This window comes from Onychostruthus taczanowskii, unplaced genomic scaffold (genome assembly GCF_017590055.1).
Source record: "Onychostruthus taczanowskii isolate IOZ18803 unplaced genomic scaffold, ASM1759005v1 scaffold89, whole genome shotgun sequence".
Taxonomy (NCBI): domain Eukaryota; kingdom Metazoa; phylum Chordata; class Aves; order Passeriformes; family Passeridae; genus Onychostruthus; species Onychostruthus taczanowskii.
This window is the reverse complement of record NW_024506882.1, coordinates 1,371,951-1,395,513: the sequence shown is the minus strand read 5'-3', so window position 1 is coordinate 1,395,513 and position 23,563 is coordinate 1,371,951. Positions and strand designations below refer to the sequence as shown.

At 48.9% G+C, this 23,563-nt stretch overlaps 1 protein-coding gene across 4 annotated transcripts in view; it reads right to left on the bottom strand.

Annotated features, from left to right (window-relative positions):
- The window catches only part of ACACA (acetyl-CoA carboxylase alpha), a 112,277-nt gene that overhangs the window by 40,407 nt on the left and 48,307 nt on the right, over positions 1 to 23,563 (bottom strand). For all 4 annotated transcript variants that reach the window (XM_041425277.1, XM_041425279.1, XM_041425276.1 and 1 more), the window contains 11 exons: positions 22,756 to 22,899; positions 22,160 to 22,256; positions 20,695 to 20,802; positions 18,309 to 18,365; positions 17,955 to 17,999; positions 15,276 to 15,317; positions 14,722 to 14,937; positions 14,097 to 14,252; positions 11,392 to 11,595; positions 8,846 to 9,001; positions 7,780 to 7,926 (listed from right to left, as the gene is read on the bottom strand). In XM_041425277.1, the coding sequence (XP_041281211.1) occupies positions 7,780 to 7,926; positions 8,846 to 9,001; positions 11,392 to 11,595; positions 14,097 to 14,252; positions 14,722 to 14,937; positions 15,276 to 15,317; positions 17,955 to 17,999; positions 18,309 to 18,365; positions 20,695 to 20,802; positions 22,160 to 22,256; positions 22,756 to 22,899 (1,372 nt within the window). The remainder of the gene's footprint in view (positions 1 to 7,779; positions 7,927 to 8,845; positions 9,002 to 11,391; positions 11,596 to 14,096; positions 14,253 to 14,721; positions 14,938 to 15,275; positions 15,318 to 17,954; positions 18,000 to 18,308; positions 18,366 to 20,694; positions 20,803 to 22,159; positions 22,257 to 22,755; positions 22,900 to 23,563) is intronic.

Genomic DNA, 23,563 nt, shown 5'->3' with positions numbered 1-23,563 from the left:
GTGAGGTGGGATGTGCTGCTGCACAGCATTCCTGACCACCTGCTCAGCCTTCCCAGGTACCACCCCACACCCTCATCCTGTTTTAACCCAACCCTCATTTTAACCACCTTTTAATTTCACTGCTATCTCAAATTTCCCCCCCGTCCTTCCTTTCATTTCTTCCTCTCTTCCCTTTTCCCTTCCCCAATTTCACAGCAGCTCCATCCCAAACCTGCCTGGCTAAGCAGCGCTTTTTGCTGCACATCGTTCTTTCCCAGAAACCAGGGGCTGATCTCTGCTGGTCCATCTCCTGGAGGATCAGCAGCTCCATCCTGCCTACCCCATCCCTCAGGGGCTGATCTCCTGGTCCATCTCCTGGAGGATCAGCGGCTCCATCCTGCCTGCCCCATCTCTCAGGGGCTGATCTCTGCTGGTCCATCTCCTGGAGGATCAGCAGCTCCATCCTGCCTGTCCCATCCCCCAGGGGCTGATCTCTGCTGGTCCATCTCCTGGAGGATCAGCAGCTCCACCCCCTGCCTGCCCCATCCCTCAGGGGCTGATCTCTGCTGGTCCATCTCCTGGAGGATCAGCAGCTCCATCCTGCCTGCCCCATCCCTCAGGGGCTGATCTCTGCTGGTCCATCTCCTGGAGGATCAGCAGCATCCCTGCCCTGCCTGCCCCATCTCTCAGGGGCTGATCTCCTGGGCCATCTCCTGGAGGATCCGCAGCTCCATCCTGCCTGCCCCATCCCTCAGGCGCTGATCTCCTGGGCCATCTCCTGGAGGATCCGCAGCTCCATCCTGCCTGCCCCATCCCTCAGGCGCTGATCTCCTGGGCCATCTCCTGGAGGATCCGCAGCTCCATCCTGCCTGCCCCATCCCTCAGGCGCTGATCTCCTGGGCCATCTCCTGGAGGATCCGCAGCTCCATCCTGCCTGCCCCATCCCTCAGGCGCTGATCTCCTGGGCCATCTCCTGGAGGATCCGCAGCTCCATCCTGCCTGCCCCATCCCTCAGGCGCTGATCTCCTGGGCCATCTCCTGGAGGATCCGCAGCTCCATCCTGCCTGCCCCATCCCTCAGGCGCTGATCTCCTGGGCCATCTCCTGGAGGATCCGCAGCTCCATCCTGCCTGCCCCATCCCTCAGGCGCTGATCTCCTGGGCCATCTCCTGGAGGATCCGCAGCTCCATCCTGCCTGCCCCATCCCTCAGGCAGCGCTCGGGGCTCGGAATGCCATTAACAGATGGGAACAGCAGCATCCCTTGAAAGCCACATGCATCACCCAGTCCCCGCTTGCCCAAGGATCATAAGCTCTGAGTACACATTCCTCAAGCCGATTGCACATCCTCTGCAATCAGCAGGGCTGAGACTCTCATTGTGGAGCCTCGGAATTCTGAGCATGATGAACTAAAGCGGGAGGGGGAGAGGCAGCAGATAGATCTGTGCCATTTAATCCACATCCAAATGGCACAATACACAGCCCAGATCCAATCAGCATCTGCAATAAGATATGCCATAATAGGCTCATTAAAAAAAATAAAGAGGCAGAGGAATTAATCAAAGGGTCATTGGAAGTAAAGCAGGCAGCAATCCAAAAATATTACAGCCAGCTACTGGCAGATCCTTCCTTACACCTCCCCTTCCAAGAGCTGAGACTGCAAGTTAACAGAGTGTTTCAGTTCACCTTCTCCTTTGATTCCTCCACTCCTACTCTGACAAGTCGAAACAGAATAATCTTTTTGCCTCTGAATATTTGCAGACTTACAATTCCACCTCAGCATCCAGCTGCAGGGTTTGGAACAGAGAGATGCTGCAGCAGCTTCAAAGGAGGGAGCAAAAATCCCTAGAAATTGTTTCCTCACAGCCACACTGACCCCATCAGCCAGGGCTGAGGGACCAGTGGTGGACCAGGGAGTCCCCAGGGCTGGTCCCACAGTCCATCCCACCCACCAGCATGTAAGAGATTTTCCTCACTTTCAGCAGCTGGATGATTTTTGACAGCAGAGGAAACAGGCCAATTTAAGGCATTTCTTATTTAGAAAATTCAGATTGTAACAGAAGTGTTGAAATAGTTTCCTATTTCAACACTATTCCTATTTCCACCCAAGGTCGTGGGTCCTCTACACCAGTAAAGTCCCTTTTGCCAGTGCTCACCAGTAGAACAGAAAACAATCTAGCCAGGGCACAAACTCCTGAAAACAGTTTAGAGTTGAGAAATATGGAGCAACCCTTAACAGTTTAGGAAAAGAAAAATTAAAAGTGCACCACTATTAACTTGGGTGTCTTTTACCTCCCCAATTCATCACATGTTTTGTGCCATTTATCCAGTAATAAAAGCCACGGGGATCTGCACAACTAAGGATTTTTTTTGCTATGAATTTGCTAGATTCAGTTGAGATTTATGGGCAGTGGAGAATGACTTTCTATTCCAGAAAAAAAAAAGGAATAATGAGATTTTTAAGTTAACGGCAGCACTCCAAAAACTGGAGAGTTCCCAGGTTAATTAGCTAGGCTGAGCTAATCACCTAAGAGCACTGGCAGGCAATAGTAGGTGATGGTGTGAGCAGCCCTGGCTTTGGAACTGGCTCTTTTGAAGAGGCAGCACAGTTTGGAAGTGCTGCTCCTGCCACGGCTCCACTCCCAGCACACCCAGGAGTGAAGAAGAGGCGGAGAAAAAAATAAAAGCAGGAACCGTCTTATTTAACTGTTTTTATGTTGGCAAAATGATTTGTGCCCTGGTATTTCCATAAGAAGTGGGACCATTATTCTCCTGTAGGAACACACTTGGTTTGAAAAGTATCAGTGGGCAGCACGTGAAAATCAAAGGGGATGAATTATTCACAAGCCCCGATCAGAAGTGATCATTATTTCTGATGCTCCAAACTGTGATTAGGATTCAGTGCTCAGCTGTCATTTGCTCCCTGAACGGCCCCAGCCCCGCAGACACACGGAGATGACACCCAAGTTTCAGATGTATAATTTTACACACACCTTCTCCCACTCCATCTTGGCCTTAATGGAAGCATTAAGAGCCAGTAAAGCGGGCGCGCTAACGAACGGCGCTTCCCCGGCGCTCGTAAACGCCGCTCGTTTGACACCCAGTGTCAACACTAATCATGGCCTAAAATTAACACCAAAATTGACTTCAACATTAATTGCACTATCGATGGGAACAGTAATACACACACTGATGCAGTTCCAAATTGACTGCCGGTGGCAGGCAGAGCTGTTGACAGCAGGCACCGAGGGGAACGGGGATGGAGCCGATCCCAGGCTCCCTCCGGGAAGCACGGCAGGCTCCGAGCAGAGGGGAGCCAATGCCACTGGCAGCTGCTGCTGGGGAGAGGGAGCTTTTCAGCCTCTTTCTGGCAGGTTCTGTAATTCCTGGAGAAGCACAGCCAACAGAATCACAGAATATCCTGAGCTGGAAGGGATCACCCAGTCCAACTCACAGCCCTGCACAGACACCCTGGCAATCCCACCCTGTGCATCCCTGAGAGAATTGTCCAAACACTCCTGGAGCTCTGGCAGCCTTGACCATTCCCTGGGGAGCTTGTTCAGTGCTCCACCAGCCTCTGGGGGAAGAACCTTTTCCTGATATCCAACCTAAACCTTCCCTGGCACAGCTCCAGCTGCTCCCTCAGGTCCTGTCACTGGGCACCAGAGAGAAGAGATCAGTGCTGGTTTATTCTACATCCCTCACTTCAGGATGGTGCTGAGCCTGGGGACTGAAGGCCAGACTTCAAATTTGGAAAGCTGAATGTGGGTATTTACTTGGTGCAGATGCAGCAATTTTGACATTTCATCATTTGAATCTGTTGCCTGGAACTTCAGGCCTACAAGAGTGACTCTCTGCACTTCCACTGTGCAGAGCTTTTAAAGTTTTACCTGGAGCATGAGCCAGCTCCCAGGAAAAGGGCAGAGTGCACATGGTTTGCCAGAGGCATTCCAGCTCTGTGCCTTGACACAGGTGGAGTGCCAAAACCCAGGATTCCTTCTTGGCTCTGGAAAAGGTGTCCCTCAGCAATCCAAGCGTGGTGGTGGCAGCCCAGCCAAGCAGCAGATCGCTGGCACGATCTGAGCAATGGGAGGGAACAGCTCCAGCATGACACCAAGAGCCCAGGGAAAGGTGTCACAGAATCCCAGAGCCACCCAGGGCTGGAAAAGACCTCCAAGATCATCAAAAGTCCAACCGGTGACCCATCCCCACCTTGTCACTCAGAGCAGAGTGCCACATCCAGTCATTCCTTGGGCACCTCCAGGGATGGGGATTCCAAACCTCCCTGGGCAGCCCCTTCCAGTGCCTAAGCACCTTTTCCATGGAGAAATTCCTCCTGAAGTTACAGATGGGTAAAGATACATTACAGAGAGCAAGAGACAACCTTCATCAGGAGCTTTCCTGTGGGCAAGAACATTCCTGCCCTCAGTATCCATGTGACCCACATACACCTGATCAAACATCTGTATGAGCGTGGAAAATAAAACTGTGCCACCTCTTCCATCCCTGTTCCTGGAAGGCTTGGATTTTGGGGATTTGAAAACCCTCCAAGAAATCTTCAGCTCTCGCTGCTGTTTTAATTCCCTGTGCCTGCCATAAAATGCAGGAACAGGGGGTGACAAAGCAGAACATGCAGCTCAACGATTAAGCTGTGCTTGTATAAAATGCATTAGCTACACCTTTCCGCCTCTGGCAATCCGGAAAGCCACCAGAGCAGCACTCCAGGAGCCTCTGCCACCCTGAATTTCCCCTGGCCAAACCTTCCCAAGCTACCCAGGAAAGGTGCTGCAGCCAAAGCTCCTGCAAGCAGCGGTGATTGTGGATTATTTCTGATCCTCGTGTTACTGAGGAGGAAAAACTGTGACATCTAGTGCCAGTGGGGAAAATGACACATTCTCCATGGCACCGGGAGAGGGATGAAGGGGGATGTGGGGTGTTTCTGCAGGGCCTCCTTACATCACTTTCTCCTTGTCCTTGAAGATTAGTTGGGTCTTATCAGCAGCTGGTGCTTTCCTGGTGCCAGAGGATCAGGGGAAATTGTAGTCAAAATACATAAAGTGCTATAGAAAAGCATCCCAATGCCCGGCTCAGGACTGACAAGGAATATATTGAGTTCTGCAAGGGGCTGAGGGAATTACCTTTTCACACTGAGATTTGTGCTAATATGCTAATCTGGGGAACAAAGCCCTGGGCTTTGAAGGGGGTGTCACTGTGCTCCAGGTCTTGTCTCAGCACAGTGATTTACACAGTGGTGGATACACTCCTGAACTGCTCTGTGCTCACCCAGTTCCCAGCTCTTCCAGAGATTTCCCCATTTTAGCACAGCCCCACGGCAGGGATGGAACAGGATGAGGTCTAAGGTCCTTCCAACCCATTCTGTGACAGAGTGGAAAAAGAGGTGTCCTCTGGAGGGTCAGGGGCTGGGAAAAGGCCCTGTTAGTGATGGTGCTGTGCTCCAAGGGCAGGGCCAGCAGCACAAGGACTGGGACCCTCTGCTCTGGAGCAGCCAGAATAGTCTAGGAATAAAGAGCAACTTGTATTTTCACAGTCCATTAATTCCTTGGCTTCTTTGTTGAGACCACAGCAAAGAGCTAATTACTGCAAGGCGTGGTGGGCAAGGGGAGTGGTCCTGAGCTACCAGAAAAACCTCTGGGGTTGGGAGAAGCCTTGAGATCTCAAGATTATCCTGAAAACACAGACAGATTTTTGCCCAAAATGCTGCTTGCTAACTCTGTGAGGACAGGGAGAACCCCAGGCTGGAGCTCCTGTCAGAGCAGGGATTGCAGCTCTGGCTGAACACTCTGCCCACAAATCTCCTGGATTTTATGCTGGTTTCTCAATCCCTCCCATCAGACACTCAGGGCACTCAGCTCAGCTGAATGCTGTAACAGCAAGAGTGTCTTGACCCCTTTTCACACGGAGGAAATGCAGCTGTCAGGAAGGCCAAGCCCTGATCCCCAGTGCCAGGCTCCCACTGGAGTGTGGGAATGGCTCTGAGCCTCTGATCCAAAACAAGGAGAGCAGGAACCTGAACGTACCCAACAACAACAACAACCTTTACCACAGGCAGCAGTTCCCAGCAGATATCTCCTCTTTACTAGAAAACACAATGGGCAATCTCTCCAACGACTGTGAATTCAGAGAATCATCACCTTTTGCTGGCAAGAAAGAAAAATAATAATAAAAATCTCACATTTCCCTGAGGAGTTCCTAGTTCACCTGTCAGTCAGCTCACTGGGACCAGCTCTGGATCTCTGGGGCACAGTCCATGTGGAGCTGGAGGGAGCTCAGAGTGCCACCCAGTGCCACCCCTGCCATGGCAGGGACACCTCCCATTGTCCCAGGCTGCTCCAAGCCCATCCAGCCTGGCCAGGGACACTGCCAGGGATGGGGAGCCCACAACCTCTACAGCCCCTCTGGGCAAGGAGACATTTGACAAATCACATCAGATCAGACTAATTTAAACACCAACACTCCACACACCACAACAGCCACGTCATTTCATTACAGACCGAGCACAACGAAGTCTACCAAGGGTTAAACAAAATCTCCTAAATTTTTTTTTTTTTTTTTGGTGGTCTTTGGGTACAGAATCTCTTATAATAAGACTATTTGTATTCATACTGGCAGAGTAAACACTACATGTTCATGCCCAGGCAGCTCTGTGCTTGTAATTTCAGCAAGAACAGAGCGACGTCCCTGAGGGACTTTGCTGTTTCCCCAGCCACCATCCACTCAAACGCTGAATGAGAGCAGGGAAAGAGAGAAAGATGATGGCACAAGGCTCCCCAGCAGCCTCAGCGTGCCCTGGGAGCTCAGGGAATAGCTCATTCCAGCTTTAATTAGACCAGTTCAAACATTGCTCCTCAAGTCCAGCAGAAGACAAGGCCGCAGCGACCCCACAGACACCATCAGGGGTAATTGGCAAAAATCCTATTCCAAACCTTCCCCTGACAAGATCCATGCAGGAAATGGTGAGGAAAACCTCTGTTTCCTTGCAGCCCTGCCCTGATGGGTTTAACGGAGCCTTTGCAAACCTTAAGCTGTGATTTTAGGAAAATACAGTTCAACGACACCAAGAAAAAATAAATGATACCATCACTTAGAAGTGCTCAAATTTAAACTACTTTAGAACATTCACTTACTAATTCCTGCAAAAATAACCACCACATCTTCCAGTGGTTCTCTTTACTCTGCAGTCATTCCAAAGCTGCAATTTTTGCCTTCCTAATGGGAAGGCATCCAGCAAAACCCCACCATGACAGCAAAGTCTCCTCCTGCTCGAGCTCCAGGAGTGACTCTGCCATCCCCAGCATCAGCTTGTTGTAACTCTGGAGTAAATCCTGCTCCAGAGTGGGAGGTTCCACACACCTTGATACAAACTGTGCGGGGAGGATGGAAATGGAAGCACAAAATAAGATTTTTCTGTGGTTTGGGTTTTTCTGAGCAAATGAAAGTATTTCTGTTTAGTCTTGTAAAACACATTTTGCTCAAATACAAACCCCAGTTACCTGGAACAGCTGAATGAGCATTTTTTAATTATGAAGGAAGCCCAGCATAGGCACAGGTTTGAAATGGAATCATCATTTACTACGGAAGTTAAAATACCCATTGTAGGGAAGGTATTAATTTTTAATGAAACAAAAATCTCATTTTCAAGAGTGAGATTTCATCTGTGAAAGGCTGAATGGATAGATTTTGTGCCTGGCTGGTAAATTTTCATTACAATCATCAAACCCAGCCTTCAGGGAAGGGAGGGGAAGGGAAGGGAAGGGAAGGGAAGGGAAGGGAAGGGGCACTTGCCTCATTTCCTCCTGGCAGCCTGTTCATGTGCACCAGCTGGCCCTGGTCATCCAGCACCAGCTCTGTGTAGGTCAGGATGTCTGAGGGCAGTGGTGCTGGTGGCAGGAAGGCGTGCTCATTCATGGAGTTCCACAGCTTGATCAGAGACTGGGGGTGCCAAGAGAAATCCTCATTAAGAACACCACCCACACATCACATTCATATTTTCTGAAAAATATCTTTGCCCAGGATTTTTCTCCTGGGAAGCTGAGAAGCCTCAGAGAAAAAGGAAAACAATAATTATCTCATTGCTTCTCCTTTTTGTTTCTCCTTGTGTTTTGCTCCCTTGGAATGTGGTTGGAGATTGTTTACCAACAGGTGATTGTTTCATTGGTTTTTGCTGTGAATTGTTTTGACTTCTTGGCCAACGGGGGCCAAGCTGTGTCAGACTCTGGAGAGAGAGTCATGAGTTTCATTATTATCTTTTTAGCCTTCTGTAAGTATCATTTCTGCATTCTTTAGTATAGTTATTTTAGTATTCTTTAATATAATATAGTATCATAAATAATAAATTAGCCTTCTGAGAACATGGAGTCAGATTCATCATTCCTTCCTGCCACGAGGGCACCCTGCAAATACAATACCCACAAATATTTATACTCAATCCACAGCAGTGTGGTATTCCCAGCAGTATTTGGGGTCATCCCCAACTCAGGACACCCTGAAATAACCCTCCTGCCAGCGTGACTGACAGTATTCCAGGGATATCACCTGCTCTGGGATCTGAATCATGCAACAGTTTCCCCCAAAGTGATATTTGAATGAGGTGGTTCAGGACAGAACCAGCAAATCAGAAACACCACCTAGGAAGGGCAGATGGCAAGGTGGGAAAACAAAGAAACAGCAACAATAGAGAGGAAATTGTTTATGTTTCCCCCTCTAACTCCAGCAGCAGTTTACCCTAATTTCATTCAAAGCAGACTCAATCCATAGCTGATACTCCCTGGGGATCACTCCAGGCCCCTGGCTCCCCTGACTATCAGCAGGCAAAGAGAAGAGCAACAAGAAGAGCCCAGAGAATACTCACCTGCCTGAACATCTCAGGAATGTCATAGACATAGGATGTCCCTAGAGTCTGTGCCTGGAACCTCTTGGACTGCAGCAGGTCTTTGGTCACGTAGGGAGTGTTGATCAGCATCCCGTGGAGTGGTCCCTGCTTGTCTCCATAGGCCTGGAACATGATCTGCAGGACAAACCACGGCTTCTGTACACTCAGCCCTTAGCAAAAACCCCCAGGCTACTCCAGCCTGCTTGTCCCTGCCCTCTGCAAGGCTGCTCATGCTGGCACAGCCAGGCTCCACCACCCATTGCTGCCCTTTGGGGACACCTCAGGAGCGTCACTGCACGATCCCAAAACTCACTGCCCCATCCCAAAGGAGCCCAGAGCACGCAGAGCCACATCCCCAGCACAAACTGGGGCCTGAGAGGAGCTCCCAGTCCCCAGCAGCTCCCCTGACCCCCTGTCTGTGCCCATGGATGCTGGGAGCAGCCAGGAGAGCTCTGTTATTTATGGAGCGGGATCCGCCAGCCGGGTCAAGACTTGCATATGTCATCGGGCTTGAAGTTTTGATATTGTAAGTTTAAAAGATTTTCCCAGAGTAGCAACATGAATTATCAACTGCCGTGCTTCACAGCACTATATATTCTGGGCAGGCAGGACTTGGAAGGAAAGCTTTCCAATGGAGAAAAAGGAGGAGATAAAAAGGGGATAAAAACGCCTTAAATGTCCCTGCTTAACAGGGACACACCTGGCAAGAAAGACGTGATTAGGATGTGTTTAACAGAATTTTGCTAATTGAAGAGGAATTAATTAAAGAATTACACAAAATTCAGTAAAGCCTATTTTTATTTTTAGATCAAACCAGCAGTTTATGCTCTCTTCAGGCTGCACAAACATTGATTTGGGAGGCAGCTTCTTTAATGGGAGAAGCATTTGTTCAGGGTAATGAGTGTTTGTGGCAATGCCTGTCTTGGGATCTGTCAGGATCTGCACTTGGAAATTCTCCTTAAATCTCTGGAAAGCTCCACAGCAGCTCTGAAGGGAACTGGAGAAGTCTGTGCTGAGCATCACCACTTATCACTACTGAGAAACAAGAGATCAGGGTCATTCTGTCACCATGAAGCCATCTTCCCATTCTTCAGAAGTCATGAAAGTACCCAGCACATCAGTAACCTCTGATTTTTTTTTGAAAGATTTCTCTAAACTTAAAAGAACTCTCTGAAAACACAGGAAAAAATCCACAGATCTGACTGGCCCTATAAACCTCCATCATGATGGGGAAGCTTCCTAAAAATATCAGTATATTTTTTTACTAAAATGTGGTTTAATTTTGTGGAAAACAAATCAAATTTAATACTGGAAAAGTTGCTAAAGCCTCACACACCACATGAGCCCATTCCCCAAGCTTTAAATAACAAAGCTCATCAGTTCAGAGTTCACTTGTGACCTTCACAAGTGACTGACCCAACTCAAGGGTTAAGCTGAGCTGCTGGAGATTATTAAAATGTTCTTTTCTTTCCTCATCTCCCCTCAAAGGCAGGAATGAGGTAAAACACACTGACACTATCTGCTCTGGGATCTCAGAGCTGGATGGACTCCACGGCCAGCGGCTCGCTGGAAAAATTAAATGGAAAATGGGGGAGAAAGGTGACTCAGCACTTTGTGTCCTACATTCACAGTGCCCAAGTGATTTATTCTGCTGCTTCTCCTGCCTGGCAGAGAGATGATTACAGAGGGAGATGTAAACATTTCTCTATTTAAATATTTTCCATGCATCCCATGCTCCATGGATTTTAGCATATGTAGGTATTTCAGTTAACCACACTGCTCCCACACCATGGAAAACAGAAATACCACAACAGCCACAACCATTACAAAAGAGCCCACTACGCTTCAGAAAAATTATATAAAAGCACCTTCCATAATTTTACATCTTCCTACCCAGATCATATCTTTAGAATTTAAAGGACACGTTCACAGATTTTCTTCCATCTACTCAGAAAAATGTATAATTAATAACATTTTTATTAGAACCTACAGGATGAGCATCAGCAGTGATTCCTCTCCTAGTACTTTTTTGAGCACTCTGAGGAGAACTGTTTGGGAAAGGAGCTGCCCAAATGACTGAGGGCATGTACAAAACAACCAGAAAACCTGACTGATTTAATTGCTCACATTTTCACATCTGCTGCTGCATGTTTATCTTTACATTCTCCTTCCTTTGGCTAAGCTGAAAGGCAGTTTTGTGTTAAATTAAAACGTGTTAAGGGGCTTGAAGCAGCCTGGTCTGGTGGAAGGTGCCCATGTGAGGACGTGCCACTTCATCACTGCATTGCCTTCATTTTCCTGCAGCTCTGTGCCCTTCAGCACGGAAAGTTTAAAACTCCCAGCACCCAGGATTCCAACATCCATACCCACAGCAGAGGGGTGGAATAGGATGAGCTCTGAGGTGCCTCCCACCCCAAACCATTCTGTGATTTCCTGGAAACACCACAACCTCCAGAGGAGCTCCGCAGGTGGAACACGTCCCCGTCCCGCCGGTCCCGCCCAGCCCCGCGTCCCCAGGGACGTACCTGTCCCGTCCTGGAGTCTGTCACCTCCTTGTAGAGGCTGATGTCCAGGTAGTAGCCCGACTCGTTGGTGAGGAAGAGGCGGATGGGGATGGCCTTGCCCGTGGGCGTCAGGCGGATGTTGATCTTCAGCTCGGCCTGCAGCACGCGCAGCTTCCAGAGGCGGCTGCCGTAGCGCATCACCATGGAGCGCACCGACTCCTCGATCTGCATGGGGGAAAAGCCTTCCTCAGCAGGGCTGGGAGCTGGCCCTGCCTGTGCCAGGGCTGCAGTGAGATGGCCCTAAGGTCCCCTCCAACCCAAACCACTGTGGGATTCTTCCTGGAGGTGGATCCCATAGCGCAGCCCCATGGAGCGCACTGACTCCTCGATCTGCACCGCCTCCTCTACCTGCACACAGAGGGCAAAGCCTTCCTCAGCAGGGCTGGGAGCTGGCCCTGCCTGTGCCAGGGCTGCAGTGAGATGGGCCCTAAAGTCCCTTCTAACCCAAACCATTCTGGGATTGTTCCTGGAGGTGGATCCCATAGCGCAGCCCCATGGAGCGCACTGACTCCTTGATCTGCATCAACTCCTCTATCTGCACACAGGGAAAAGCCTTCCTCAGCAGGCGCCAGGCTACCTGGGCTCTGGGAGGTGACCCTGCTGTGCCAGGGCTGCAGTGAAATGGGCCCTAAAGTCCCTTCTAACCCAAACCATTCTGGGATTGTTCCTGGAGGTGGATCACATAGCGCATCACCATGGAGCGCACTGACTCCTTGATCTGCACCGACTCCTCTACCTGCACACAGAGGGAAAAGCCTTCCTCAGCAGGGCTCTGGGCTACCTGGGCTCTGGGAGGTGATCCTGCCTGTGCCAGGGCTGCAGTGAGATGGCCCTAAGGTCCCCTCCAACCCAAACCACTGTGGGATTCTTCCTGGAGGTGGATCCCATAGCGCAGCACCATGGAGCGCTTGACTCCTCAATCTGCACCGACTCCTCTACCTGCACACAGAGGGAAAAGCCTTCCTCAGCAGGCACCAGGCTGCCTGGGCTCTGGGATGTGGCCCTGCCTGTGCCAAGGCTGCAGTGAGATGGCTCTACAGCCCCTTCCAACCCAAAGCATTGTGGGATTCTTCCTGGATCCATCAGTGGCAGTGAGATGGCTCTACAGCCCCTTCCAACCCAAACCATTCTGGGATTCTCCTGGATCCATCACTGCTCTGCATCCCCCCCATCCCACTGCTCCAAGGTGGTGAAGAAGCACCACACATCAGCACAGCGTGCCCAGTGCAGTTACAGGACCTTGGTGACCTGTCCCTCCTCATCCTAAGCCTTGAGACAGGCAGGAACTGCACCTGGGGACTGATGCAGAGGGACAGTGCTGGATTCTCATCCCTGTTCTCTCATGGCACACGGAACCACAGAATCGTTAAGATGGAAAAGACCTTGGTGATCATCAAGCCCAAGCAGCACACCCCAACCCAGCACAGGGACCCCTGCCTCCCCTGCACAGCACTGCTCACACCTGGGAACTACAGAATCCAGGGAAGCCAAATCCTTGGCAAGCAGTTTTGTAGCCCTTGTATGCACAATAATCACATTTCACTGCCTGCACGGAGCTTTAAATCAACAAAGCAATTACCACTTGGAGCTGGGCCTCCTGCTCTTCTATTAAACTTTATAAAATACCACTGTGGGCAAAGTGCATATTAAGAGAAGGCAATTTATAGGCTGGGTTAAACATTTTTCCCAAAAAAAGCCTCTTTTGCACAGCAGCTCAAGGAAAAGTCATGGTTTGTATCTGAGGGCAGCCCAACTTCCAGGGATGAATATCCCAGCCTCTTCTGAACTTCCTGGGAACCAATGGCTCTGGACACACCAGGAAAGGTTCATTCAAAAGGGATTTAAGCCACCAATTTTTAATCATGATTTAAAAGTCAGCAAGCAAGAGAGAGTTCTTTTGATACCCAATTCATCTTTGTAACTTTCGGCTGTTCTCCTCAGGAAAGGTCAGCTCTCGTCTTTGGGTACTCATGAACTGAATGCTGATTTCCAGCTAAATTCAGCCTGGGCTTGGGACTTGCTTTGTGGTGATTCTGCTAGCCACAAACATCCTTCATGCCTGAACACTTTCCTTTGTGCATCTACAAAGCTTAATGTTCATTTATTTAATGTGCTTGTACCAGAGACTGAAAACGAGGCACTTTTGTAGCTGAATTTACAGATTCTTTTTAAGCTCCTAATTTATCTCATGCTTTATTTGGATGGAATCTGAACTTTTGCAACAAACAGAAGATCTGCTTCCTTATTAAAACTGTTTACCTCAAACACACAATGAAAAAATAGGTTTAGTTTCAAACACAAAACATATTTCTAATAATTGTCCCTCAGTTTACACAGAGGAGCTGAGCTGCACAACAAAACGGTTTTAAAGTGCCAGAGGGCAGGGTTGGGTGGGATATTGGGAAGAAATTCCTGACTGTGAGGGTGGGGAGGCCCTGGCAAAGGCTGCCCTTCTCTGGAAGTGTCCAAGGCCAGGCTGGATGGGGCTTGGAGCAACCTTGGAGCAACACCTTGGAAGGTGTCAGGGCTGGAACGGGATGAGCTTCAAGGTCCCTTCCACCCCAAACCATTCCATCCTTCTGTGATTCCATGAACAAAAGGCCTTTTAGCTCTGACAATGAAGCCCTGGCGAGACAAGCAGCCCCGAGCTGGGCAGGAGCTCCCACCTTGGAGGGGTCCATGATGACGGTGGGCACGAAGTTGAGGAAGATGTGGTTGCAGTCCGTGCGCACGTTGGTGTTGTTGAAGGCCACCTCCAGCTCATCCATGGCCTCCAGCAGCAGACGCTCGCCCTCGTTCTGCAGGTACTCAAAGGAGGCTTCCTGCCAGAAATGCCAACAAACCCTTGAGCTGTGGCTCACAAATCACTGCCCCAGAACGCAAGGAAAACTGCAGGAGGGTGTGATGGACAGGACAGAGCCCACGTGCAGCCCTGGAGCAGATCCATCCCCAGCACAGAGCCAGTGCTCCCAGTGCTTGGATCCCACACCTGGCTGCCTTGTGCCCTGCTTCAGCTCAGAGTAAATCTGAAACCACACAGGGCAAGCCACTGCTGGGATCCGAGATTGGGATCAACATCTAAGAATTTCTGACACTCATCTTGGGCCCCTGAAAAATCTCCCTGGAGCACAGGAATACCAGGACTCCAAAGGGATGGTTCTGCAGAGAAGCACCAGCAAGGAGAGGGCACAACCCCCAGCCCTCCACGCAGGGAATGGTCAGTTTTGGATCCTGCAGCTCCCTAGGACGATCCTAGCTTTCCCTCACCACCCTGGACAGGGACAAACCCACCTTGGTCACCAGGTCCGAGTGCCTTATGATGGCCCTGACGAAGAACCTGTAGTCTGTGACCTCTGTGCCCACCTCCACCTTGGCAGCCCCCAGGTAGAGGTGCATTTTGTGGTTGGCACAGGGGATGGCCGTGAGGTCGAAGTTCCTCATGCGGTTCAGCTCCAGCTGGAAGGCCAGGGCGGGCTCCAGGTGCCGGTAAATCCGATCCTCCTCGAACTGCAGGGCCAGGACAGGGGGGGAAAGAGGGCATTGGAAAAGGGAAACACTCAGGGGAAGAACTCCACAATGCCCCTGATGAATTTCATATTTAATTCAAATGCTAAAAATTCAAACAAATCCAGCCCAGGCGCTTCTATCTCGCGCAGCGCTGGGAGCTGTGAAATTGTTGAACAATACAAATTGCAGGACAGCAAGTTCTCAAGTTCACCCCCCTCAAAAAACACTCTTTTCCACAGAAATCAATAAGTTTTGTCCTGATTCTGAGTAGTGAATCACTGCATGAAAGAAGGATAAAGCCAGCACTTGGAGAAATGTATTAAGAATATCCAACTCACCTTATCCCGGGCACGGAAGGTGAAGAACTTTGGGAATTCCCTCTGTTTGAAAACAAAAACAACAATGTTAGTGCTCCCAAAGCAAGCCCTGATGTCCCCAGAGGGCTCTAGGGCCACTGCTGGGGCAGCACCACAGCACAAGAGGTGACACAAGTTGTTCCCAGCTACTTTTTCAACATCACAAAGGTGGTGGAAAATCAAGTCACCTTCAAGACAGCAGAGGCAGCTTAAACCTGCCCTCACTAATGCAAAAGAGGCTGCTTGATTGGCTTTAGATAATTATTGTCAGTTATTAACAGATAACAAAGAAGTGTGCAGACAGTAGAGGGAGACTTTTTCTAGATCTGTTATGATTAAAATTCCAGTGGAAATGTCTGGAGTGATATAAACACTCTGTTATGGATGTAGATATACGCAGAACAATGATCTTATTCTACAGCTCTCTCCATACCATTACTGCCAGAAATACTCTCTTCCCAAGGAAAACTGGGAGCTGCAATCAAACAACTTTATCCTCCTGTATGGAGCAGCAAAAACATGACAAAAATCCCCCATCCACCACCGAGTTTCTCTGCTTTTCTGTTGCACAGATAAAACCCTGGCAGAGCCTTGAGAGTTTTTTGAAATATTGTACAAATCTTAGATGAAGAGAGGAGGCCAAGGGAGCATCCTGCCCCTCCAGTTCCACCCTCTCCTCTGGAATTCCACTTTCACTGGGCAGGGCTTTGGGCAGTGCTTTGCACCACGTGAGAACACTGCTGCCTGTGCTGAAGGTGACCTGAAGGGACACACACAACTCACCAGAACTGGCTCACTAAGCAAAAAACAGGGAATCTGACCTGGAGCCACTGAATTTCTGGCTCCCATTCCATTATCCATGAGAGATGAACAACCCCAGCTGGAGGGAGTGTGACAACCAGTGACACTGCACGAGCCACCACTGAGCAACACAGATTTTAAGGCTAAAAGGACTATTCTAGTCAGTCATCTTCCTTCCCTCCGAGGTGAAACAGCCCCCAAACCTCACCTGATGACTCTCAGTTGAGCAAAACAACTTGTGTTTGCCTGGAAACTCTTCCAAAATAAAGAAATGCTGCCTAAAACTTCAGGCTCACTCAGTATATCCATTATCTGTGAGCCTCATCTAAGAAAAAAACCTCTTCCATGTTTCCTCACTTCTCCCAGTCCCTCCTGCCTGTCCTCCTCCAGCTTCTCCCACCATCTCCAGGCTCATTCCACCACTAATGGAATTGCTTCCAGGGCACCTCACTGGTGTGGTGGGCAAATATCATAATTAGATGTGCACACACACAAAAATCCTCAGTGCCCTGCTACCAAAATCCAAAAGAGTGCTCCATTTCCTAGGCAGAAGAATTATACCCCTGCTGTGTTCTAATCAACCAACCATCATCAAGACAATCAAAATAATTTGCCTAAATTAGCCAATCAAGACACCCTGCAAACCGCAGAATGCGAAAAGCTGCACCAGAAATCATCAGAGTTGATTATTATACTAATAATCACGTTAAAAACCTAATGAGATGAGGAAATTGGAAGCTTGCTGGAGCAACTCTCTATTACCTCAACATGCTGGGAACTAATTATATAGACTGTAATTAAAACAAAAACAAACCCAAGCCCAGGCCCTGGCTAAGTTAATAGCTGGTCCAGTAATGAGGGGCTGGGACAGCAGGCAGTGCCAAAGGGTGACAGAGCAGCTCCCAGAGGAGCTCCACAAACTCTGCAGCCAGAGGACCCACACTGAGGGTCCAGGGAGAGCTCAGGGATGGTTCCTTCTGTCCTGTGCCTCCTTTCTGACCTCTGACACGTCCCACAGCAACTCTCATTCTTCAACACCCATTCTGTTCTCCAAAACTTCCTTTTTCAAACCTAAAGCCTGGATTTTCTTGCTAAATGTCCCAAAAACTCTTCACAAAATCCAGTTTCCTAAGCTGCTGACTGACACCTCTGTACCTGTACAGTGAGCAACAATTCCCACGTGGTGACAGCTTCAAACACTATTTCTGCTGATTTGTAAACCAGTTTTCCCTTCATAAACCTTCCTAGACCAGCTGTGTTGAGCACAGGGTGAATTTCTTGCACTTCAAAGGCTCCTGACAACTTCCAGAATTGAAAAGTAGATACCCAAGAGATAAAAATCTGGTTTATACCTTACACTGCCACCTAAACCAGACCCCACTGATGCCCAGGGCCTGGGGAAAGAAGTAATTCTCAGCAGTAAGAGCATCAAACATTTCCCACATGACTCTGCAAAATTTAACAAGTCCCTTCAGTGACTGAAGTTATTTTAAAATCAGTAAGTAGCCAAAAGAAATCACCACACTGCAGAGGAAATACAAAGGTTTCACTGATAATTGCACTTCAGAACAGAAAGCAAACACAAGGAAACACTGAAGCACAAGGAAATCTTTATCAGGGTGGCTTCCTGAGCTCAGCCAGGTGACATGGGACACTCAGAGCCCCTGTGGCCCCTCTGAATGCCACGGGCCCAGCCTGGGTTTGCAGTCAGATTTTCAAATAAATACTTCAACTCTTCACTTTGACAGAGTGTGGGCATTAAATGCCTGCCTGGGATCCAAATGAGAAGCCCAGAGCTCCCTGGGTGTCTCCTGGCCTCACAGCAGGAATGGCACCGTGTTCCAGGCCCTTTTTACTTACATGGAATCTCTGATCCACCTCATAGTTGACCTGTTTCCTGAAGTCCTTACAAACGAAACACACACACATAGGAAGAAAAAAAAAAAAGCAGAAGACAGCTAGCAATTAGGATTACAATCAAAAATTAATTAATTAAAGAATACAAGAGGTGTCAAGATTGCTTACAATTGTAAATTAATTTTCTTAAGCGAATTCATGATAACCATCTCAAGTTTTAGAGGACAAAAACAGTGAAGAGAGAACTAAACACAGTAAAATACAGCATTGAATTTGGGGGGAAAACATGTCAGATGCCAATGGTGTAATGAGCTAGAAACCAAGGAGGTCTGAGCATCAGGAGAGACATGGAAATACCTTTTGTGCTACAAGGAAAGTCAGCCTCCGAATGCCATGCTCAATCAGGACTGATTTCTGCAAAAACAAGGGTGGAAACAGGTGACTGGACTGCAGAACAAGAGCAAATTAAAACAGGCTGGAGCCCTCTGTGAAGTGAAAAAGCTCTGCAGATCCTTCTACCCCTGAGTCCCTGCTCCCCTTCAGCCTCCCTGGAGCGAGGATTTCCCACCTGCTGCTCCTTTAGCAGCATAAACACCCAAATCCCTTCCCCCAGAGCAGGTAAATAACTAAATCACACAACAGTGAGCTCAGGCTGAGCCTGGCTAAGCAGGAATGCAGGAGAGTCACCCCCAAATCCTGCAGGAAATATCCTTGGTCATTTGCCAGGATTGCTTTTTGAAGGGAGCAGGGTGCAGGTGGGGTAAGGTCATGAGAAATGATGGGAAATGATGGGAAATGACTTTTAAAGGAGCTTAACCCATGGAAGATGTGGCTCATGCTTGCCTTTGGCACAGTGAGCTCATGGAGAACCCAGTCCACATCCAGAATCTCAGCCTGGAGAAGGCTTTGGGGGGACTCATTGTGACCTCTTAGTCCTTTAAGGGCATTAAAATAGAAGGGAGAGGGATTTTTAGTGTGGGCAGAGAGGAACACGACAAGAATTAGAGGGACAAGGGTTAGCTGGGATGTCAGGCAGGGCCCTGAGGTCCCTTCCACCCCAAACCATCCTGAGATTCCAAGATTCCACACTGCAAAGGTGCTACAAGTCAGATGTCAGTGATTTTTTTCAAACAGACCACAGAATATCCATGCTGGTTGCCTCTCCCTCATACTCCCCTCTCAGAGTGCTGCCATCAGTATTCCCCACAGCACTGATCCTTTGAAGGGCTAAGATCTCGTAATTCTCCTCTTTTTCAAACTTTTCTCCTTCCTCCTCCCTCTTCCAATTTAAAAGCAAGGAACACAAGAAGGAACAACAGCTCAGCTCAAGCAGGAGCAAAGCAGCCCCTCTCTGCACAGACTGTGATGTTTTACTAAGGTTAAGCCCTTTGAAAATGAGCAGCAGTGACTGTATTCATGGCAAGAGGAAGAAAATAACTTTAATAATGCCATGATTTAAAAAGCAAAAATTGTTATTGCTTTTAAAATTCCACAAGTGGCAGACAATAACAGCAGAGCAACAGGATTCTGATTACATGGTAATAATGTGGGTCTCCCAGCAAGGCCACAGCTATTACAGAGCGATTAGCCATCAGCACCTGGAGAAACTCCATTTCCACTGACTGCCTCAATCTCCTCCACAAGTCATTTACAAGTATATGATCCTAATTTCTATTAAAAAAACCACACGCAACATGCTGGGACTGGAAGATTATTTGGACAATTTGGATCAACCTATTTGATAGTTTAATGTGGTTTTGGATTTTTTTTTTAATATATATTTTATTTCTTTCCTGTTATCCCCTCCCATAAAACGCCTGGAGCACGATCAAGCAGATGAAAAGCAGAACTAGTTTTAATTCTTAGATTTGATTGTTTTCCTTGTTTAAAGAGACAGAAGGCTGCTGAAGCCATGTGGATGCCAGTCCCATTTTGGAACCCCTGATTTCTGCAGGGCATGTCCCCACATCCCCCCCTGAGAAGCTGGGGGTGCTGTTCCACTGCTCCCAAAACCAGAGCAGTGCAGGAATCCCAGCTCCTGGTGGGATTCTCAGCCCCACAAACCAGTGGAGTTCTTCACACCACAGAAAAGCAGGTGCAGGCAGAGCCCAGCGTGGACACAAGGAGGCTGCTCCCAACCCAGGCTGTCCCACAGCTGACCCAGCACTGACATTTGGGACTCTAAAGTGCATCCCACACTAAGAAAGGAGCAACAGAACTTGCCAAATAATTAAATAATTCCTCCTCATGCCAGGAATATCGTATAAGGTGGATGCTCCAGCACACTAACAAGGGCAGTAAACTTTAATTGCATTAAGACTACGGTGATACACAAATACAGGACAATTTCAATGTCATTTTACATGGTTCTGTTGCTCACCCAACAACTTTGTCACCAGGGAAAGGGACAGAACACATTTTTCAGAGCGTGTGGAGACAGTTACTGAAGACTGATTTGATGTGTTTAAAACCTTCCAAGTCTTTTATCCCATCAAAAATTAAAGGGAAGAAATCCTGACCTGACAGATTAGAAGGAGAAACAATGACCTGGTGCCTTCAGGAAGGTGCAGCTACACCCAGTCAAAGACATGGGAAGGCTTCAGAGGGGATTAATTAAATTAAGGATGTAGTGTGTTTGCTTTGAAACCCAACCCAACCACCCTAAACCTAGGGGACACAGAGACAGCTGTCCCCAAGCTGTCCTGCAGATGCCCAGAGAGGCAGAGGGGTGCAGGGAGCTCACCTTGCTCTGGGTGAACTCCCTGAACATGGCAGCCAGGCCGTCGTCATCCACGTCGCTGTCGGTTTTGATGGCCACGTTGAGGATGTGGATGGGCTCCTCCCGGGCACTCTGCAAGCACAGGGAACATTCCCCACAGTTTTTTAGCTGTCAGTAATTAACAGCTGAGCACCTCAGAACAGGCTCCCTAAATCCAGCTTTAGGGATGCTCTGGGGGAAAGGACCTCGAGCAGCAGCAGGGAAAACTCTGGGGGAAATCCTTGACCAAATGACCTCACAAATCTGCAATTTCACAGAAGTCAATGTCCACAAACATCAAACAGGAGCCTTCTTTGGAGAATTCAAGTCTGAGGATGACACAGGGTCAGGGCCATCCTTTACCAGATGCAGCACAAGGACAGTAGAGGACTTTAGCATCAAGAAAAGTAATTAAATTAATCATAGTGTAGGGGCAAAACAATGTGAGTGTTCATATCTACAACAACATGAAGTAATGTGGAAACATCAATTCCATCTGAGCTCCAAGGAATTACAAATTCAGCCTCCAGGAGCCTGTGATTAACTGGGAAAAACTGCAACTGGACAGGAAATTACCTTGGTGAGGTGAGGGGGATGTAGAGAGAGGGATCTGAGGACATTGAGGTTGACAGTAATATTCTGGAAAAGGCTCCAGTGCTTCCACACATCAGGATCAATGGATCAGTGGAAAACAAAGCCCTGTTCTGGACACAGGCTATATTCCAGCAGAGCTTCCCACTCTTGTGGAGCAGCTGCCTGTGTCTCAAAGGGAAACTGGACTTGTATCCCTATGGATTAGGGACCACCTGCTTCCTCTGCACCTGTTCACCACATCTCTGCAGAAACTCAGCAGCTCCACTCAGCTTTTCCTCCCAAAAACAGTTCCAAGAGGTAGAAGAGAGGGAAGGGTCAGGATTTAAGGGGACTGGGAAGGGTGCAAGACAGGAAACACAGCAAGTCAGACACAGGACAAAGACAGCTGAAGATGCAGTTCAACATCCTGCTGCAGAGAGAGGGTCTGGAGACTTAATGGTGGGTTTAAACTCTGTTATGGTGCTGTGGATCCAGGAATTCTGCTGATGCTAAAAGCCATAAACTAAATTTACATGGGGAGCAAGAGCTGAGCCACAGCTTCAGAACAGAGCTGGAAGCGGCCGCCCACGCCGAGTCACCTGCTGTGGAACAAGCAAGCAAATCACAGCCATAAATACACAAAGCTCCCAGCTCCTGCTCCCAGCACCCAGCTAGGGAGGAGCATCCAGACTCAGAGAACCTTCCAGAAAAAAAAAAAAAAACAAAACAAAACCAACCCCCACCTTGTCTTCATCATAGAGGAAGCACTGGTGAGTGCTCTCTGGAATTCAAGCCATACGCCCCCATCCCTTTCCTTTGTCCCACTTTCTGTGATGCTCAGGAAAAAAAAAAAAACCAAAACAAAACCAACCCCTACCTTGTCTTCATCATAGAGAGAAGCGTGGCCGGCCTCGGGGAACGTCGGGCTCTGCGGGGGAGAGTCGCAGAAGCATCCCATGACTTCATCAAAGATCCTGGAACACAGCAGGGAAGGAGCAGTCAGCAGCACACCACTGCCAGCACACAGAGCACCCAGCACTGACCCTCCAGTCCTGGCAGGACAGGGCTCCTTCCCTTGCTGGGCTCAAAGATCAGGAGGTAATTCCTCAAACCAGGGTCTGCACTGTCCACCATTGGTCTGAGACCTCCTTGGTGCAGGCTAAGGGCTCTGCTGAGGGTTTGCCTGTCCCAAAAGCTTGGAAGCACAAAGAACTGTCCCCCCACACATCCACAGAGCATTAGGAGACATCAGCACGTTCCCAACCAGCAGAACCCGGGATGCTGACCCCTCTGCCTTCAAACTGCTCCTCCAGCACCCTGAGACTGCACAGGGACACACACAGGGATCCAAGCAGGGAAACACCCTCAGGACCAGCCTAAACCTGACTCTAGACCTGGCAAAGCCTTCCCCCAGCTCTGTCGGGGCCCAGGTGGGGAGGTGGCCACAGAAGCAGGGCCCAGGCTGGCACACACCTGACGAAGTCCTCGAAGGTGCGGAAGGAAACCATCCCGCCCATGCGCTGGCACGGCGGCGTGAAGGAGTTGTCCAGCAGCACGTCACTGACACTGGCCACGTGAGCCATCCCATAGTGGTTGAGGTTGGAGGAGAAGGACATCCTAAACAGCAAAGGCAGCAAGAGCACAGTCAGCACAGCTCTGGGAACAGGTTTGGATTGCTCAGCCTGTCCACAGCCCCGGCCGTGCCTCTGGTGCCACCCCACCTGGGGGTTGTGCCAGGGACAGGAACACCCAGAGTTAGCAAATAATGCTATAACCCCTTAAAACAGGTATTTCTTGAGATGGCAGGAGAATTCTGGCTATGAAAAGCTGAACTTATTTTTCCTCCTGTCTTTATGTTTTGCTTTACAAGTGGAACATGATTCAAGCAGCAACAATTCTAAGATTTGACACTTGAAGGATTCAGTACATTTTTACAAATGCTGTATTAACTTATTGATTCCATGATTTTTCTGATCCTACTATAATTTTCACTCCTCAAATGCAGCATGGTACAGTGACTTCTCCAAAATTCTTTACTGAGTCTCACACTCTCATTCCTGCCCTTTCTGTTCAGGAAACAGCTGGATGTGGCACTCAGTGCTCTGGGCTGGGTGACAAGGTGGGGATCAGTCACAGGCTGGACTCCATGGTCTTCAAGGTCTTTTCCAACCTTATTCTTTGATTTCTATGCTTTTTTAAAGACACAATGCCATGGTCAAGACTGGCAGAGGAAGCTTCTCCCACAGTGAGGAAAAAGCAGACAATTAGATTGGACTTTTCT